Source organism: Hydra vulgaris, chromosome 10, assembly GCF_038396675.1.
Source record: "Hydra vulgaris chromosome 10, alternate assembly HydraT2T_AEP".
Taxonomy (NCBI): Eukaryota; Metazoa; Cnidaria; class Hydrozoa; order Anthoathecata; family Hydridae; genus Hydra; species Hydra vulgaris.
Window position 1 is genome coordinate 15,167,865 of NC_088929.1, and position 3,811 is coordinate 15,171,675.

A 3,811-nucleotide genomic window follows, 5' to 3' on the forward strand; every position below is an offset into this window, starting at 1 on the left:
ATCAGCTGAAATGCTTCTTATTGCAGAAATGACCCCTTCAGAATTTCAACGTACTGCAAGAAAACTAGATGACTTGTTATATTTTAAGGCTGTAGAGTTTCGTTTCTTTCTCTTGTACTCTGGATTAGTTGTACTAAAAGGTAAGATCTCTAGTAAAGAATACAATTTGTTTCTTGCTTTGTCAATTGCTACGCGTATACTTCTTTCTAATGTTTTCTGTAAACAAAAACGTTATGTAATATTTTCCAAAAAGTTATTTTATTGGTTTACTAATAAGGCTGTTATACTATATGGAGAGACTTTTTCATCTTATAATGTCCATTCTCTAATACACATAGCTGACGATGTTTTAAATCATAATAAGTCTTTAAATGAGCTATCTGCTTATCCATTTGAAAATTACTTAGGATGTTTAAAAAAAGTGGTACACTCAGGAAGATATGTTATATCTCAGACTGTCAAAAGGTTAGAAGAAAAGTCACAACTCCATGAAAATGTGACGTCTCAAGAAAAAACAACTAAAATTGGTACAGGGAAAAAAAATAGTGTCTTTTTTATTGCAAAGTCTGGGTTCACAATTATAACAAAAAAGCTTGGTGAAGATATGTTCCTTGGAAGGTTAATCAAATTAAAATATTTCTCGCATTATTTTAATGAACCAGACTTGTCTCCTACGTACAACATCTTTTTTATATCTACGATTGATAATTATACTGAATCTGTTTTTAAAAAAGAAGCACTTTTTTCCAAAGCAATCATGATGTCTTTTTCAAAAGGGGGTTTTGTTTTTATGACTTTAGTTCATTGTGACATTTGATAAATTAAATAAATGTATATGTAAATTTGTTGTTTTCATTTTTGTTGTTTTAATGTCTTGGAATTATTTTTTACTGTTTGATTGATTCTAACTGTTTGATTGTTTTTAATTGTTTGATTGATTTTAACTGTTTGATTGATTTTAACTGGTTGGTTGATTTGAGTATTTAATTTTGTTTTGAAGTTGTAATTTTAATTATTGGATATATTTTTTTAATTATTGAATATATTTAAAAACCCAATAATGTCAATATTCAAATATCAATACACAGTGCCAACCAACTGGATTGAAGAAGAAGAAGGACAAGAGTTTATTCGTTGGCCTTGCAATACTAAAGATGTAGAGCCACATATTAAACGTTGCCAAAATCCTGGAACTAATTGGTTATTTTTTGTTTTAATACAAAATTTTGGGAGTGCAGGTATTTATAAGGGAATTCAATTCATTATTTATTAAAATAATACTAAATTTAAATGAATTTTATTTATGTGAGTTAGTATATTTTTAGACAGTTACATCAGTTGCGATTCCATTAAAACATGCTCAGAATCTGAATCTGATCACAATCCACAATTAGGAAAAAGAAAGTACAACCAAATTTATTCATTTGCATATCAAAAGCAATTCGGTGAGCATTTTTTAAATGTATTTCTTGTATAAAACTTTTTGATTTGAATCAGATTATATTGAATGTTACTGTTATTAGTCAAGACAACCACAACTAGTACTTGTAGTGTTGAAGTAACTCTTATGTATAGATCAACTTCAAAATAATTAATTGAATAAATTTAAATATTCAAAAAAGAAGAAATAACAATAAGTACAACTAAGGTTTTTGTTACATTTCTAGAAAAAAGATTTGCTAATGCCTGAAAATCAAAAAAAAAAGAAGTCAAAGGATACAGAAACAAGTGAGGATGAACTCTGTTTTTCCAGTACACCATTTCCAAAATTAGACGGTAAAGATTATGTTTATATATTATAAAAATCCAGTTTCATAAAAGTTTTGTTTTCTTTCTGTTCTTTTTTCATACTGATGAATTTTTCATACTGATGGATTTATTAACAATAAATTACAGATAATGGTTCTTGTGTATCTTCATACAGCAATTCTGCAGCAAATAGTTCCAGTGAAGGGGTCAGTAATGTTGAATTTAATAATAAGGAGTAGTCTTTGTGTGAGTTTATTTGACTTTTTACAAAAAAAATTTTTATTGGCAGAAATTTTTTTATTTTTGTGATTATCTGCAAACTAACTGATAACTATACTCATTCTTTAGTTAACTAGTGAAAAAGCAATTAATAAAGAAGTTTGTAAGGATGCTGGGGAAACAGATAAAGACCATATTTCTGATCAAAGTAAGAAAAAGTTCAATTAATATTTCTTTATGAACAAATCTAGTAATTTTATTCCTGTACTTTTATAACCCTAGTTGTAGCTAGTAAATTAAAATTGTCTGAATTAAATTTATCTTAATTTTTTTAAAAGCCTTTAAAAGAACAATGTTAGCAGCAATAGCACGAATAGAAAAAAACTTTAATGACTTCAAAGTCTCATTTAAGCAGAATGATTTAAAATCTTTAGTCGAACCATTACATGTGTCAAACTAAGTTTTAATGAAATTTTGGATCTGGAAGTTAATCTGTCAACTAATAGTAAACAAAAGGATTATGCAGTGAGAAGTTGTACATTATTATTTTTATTTTTGGCTTAAGTTGTTTTTTACCTTGAATTTTGTGTCGTTTTTAAAGTTAACAACTTTTTTTTCCCAGGTAGAATCATTATGTAATGTGGGTGGAAAATCTACCATAGATATGACTTACAATGTCATGAAAAAATTGATGAGCAACGAGGCTTCATGTCATTTTAACATAAAAGGCAGTAATCAGAAAATCTCATTTTGTGAAAAGTGCCCAGTATTATTTTCTGCTATTATTGGTAAGTACATCTTTGAGTTTTTACCTTGTTGTTTTGAACACTTAAACCTTTAAAAGTTCCATCGATTGTCATTAAAATGCTCTTCAGTGGCGGGTTTATTTCGTGCCTTAGGCAGAGGGCTTAATTAGAATTACAAAATGTGTTGTTATACCTTTTATATTGTACAATATAAAAGGTATAACAACACATTTTGTAATTTTAGTATAAAGTTAGAAAATAAACGTTACTTCTTTACTTATTGACTTCAAAAAAAATAATCTAACGTTAGATTATTTTTTTTGAAGTCAATAAGTAAAGTAACTAACGTTTATTTTCTAACTTTATACTAAAATTACAGTCCTATATTCAATACGGGCTTTAGGTAACTGCCTATTTTTGCTTAACGCATAATCCACCACAGGCCGTGCTGTGGGGCTCCTATAAACGTTCGGCATAAATCCGGCCGTATTATAATACTTGTTACTTATTTCGGATTCTTACTTATTTCGGGTTGTTACTTTTTTTGATGCATCATTGTTTGTTTATGTTGTGTGTTTTTTTAGATGCTATCAAACTACAAGATAAAACTGCTAAAGATAGCGCCATAACAACCGCCATAGGAAAGTGGTTGCGTATGCATGGCACGCTATATAAACGTCAAACGACAGAAAAGCAATAAAATAAAAAATAACATCGTTTTATTTGAAAATAAATTTAAAATGCAGATAATATTTTACTTATTAATTAATGTTGTTTCTGTTTCTAATTATTTACTAGATAAATAGAAACGAAAAAATTATTTTGTATCCATAAGTTTTTCATAAGAAAATCCTTGAGGATCTAGAGGACATTATTATAAGGATACTCTTTTAAGATAAATTACGAATAAAATTTAGTTATTCGTTGGAATAAACGCAGCAAGTATAAAACAAATGTATACATTTGTAAACATAAAACTTGTGCATAACAAATGTATATATACATTTTTTATATTATTGTAACAAAATTATATATACATAGTTTTATGTATACATTTGTATACATAAAACTATATATATATAGTTTTGTTACAAAAA

General features: G+C 27.4%; 1 protein-coding gene across 3 annotated transcripts; it reads left to right on the plus strand.

The window, feature by feature from the left end:
- The first annotated feature begins 1,092 nt into the window (after positions 1-1,092).
- On the plus strand, positions 1,093-3,464 carry LOC136086512 (uncharacterized). 3 transcript variants are annotated; one of them, XM_065808787.1, is made up of 8 exons: positions 1,093-1,238; positions 1,326-1,445; positions 1,668-1,776; positions 1,897-1,955; positions 2,098-2,176; positions 2,307-2,493; positions 2,591-2,756; positions 3,299-3,464. In XM_065808787.1, the coding sequence occupies exons 3-6, from the start codon at positions 1,683-1,685 to the stop codon at positions 2,426-2,428; spliced, it is 354 nt and encodes a 117-aa protein (XP_065664859.1). In that variant the 5' UTR covers positions 1,093-1,238; positions 1,326-1,445; positions 1,668-1,682; the 3' UTR covers positions 2,429-2,493; positions 2,591-2,756; positions 3,299-3,464. The 3 variants fall into 3 exon arrangements, with proteins under 3 accessions (XP_065664859.1, XP_065664858.1, XP_065664860.1); XM_065808786.1 differs by having other exon boundaries at positions 2,307-2,756; XM_065808788.1 differs by having other exon boundaries at positions 1,093-1,200; positions 2,307-2,756.
- The last annotated feature ends 347 nt before the right edge of the window (positions 3,465-3,811 follow it).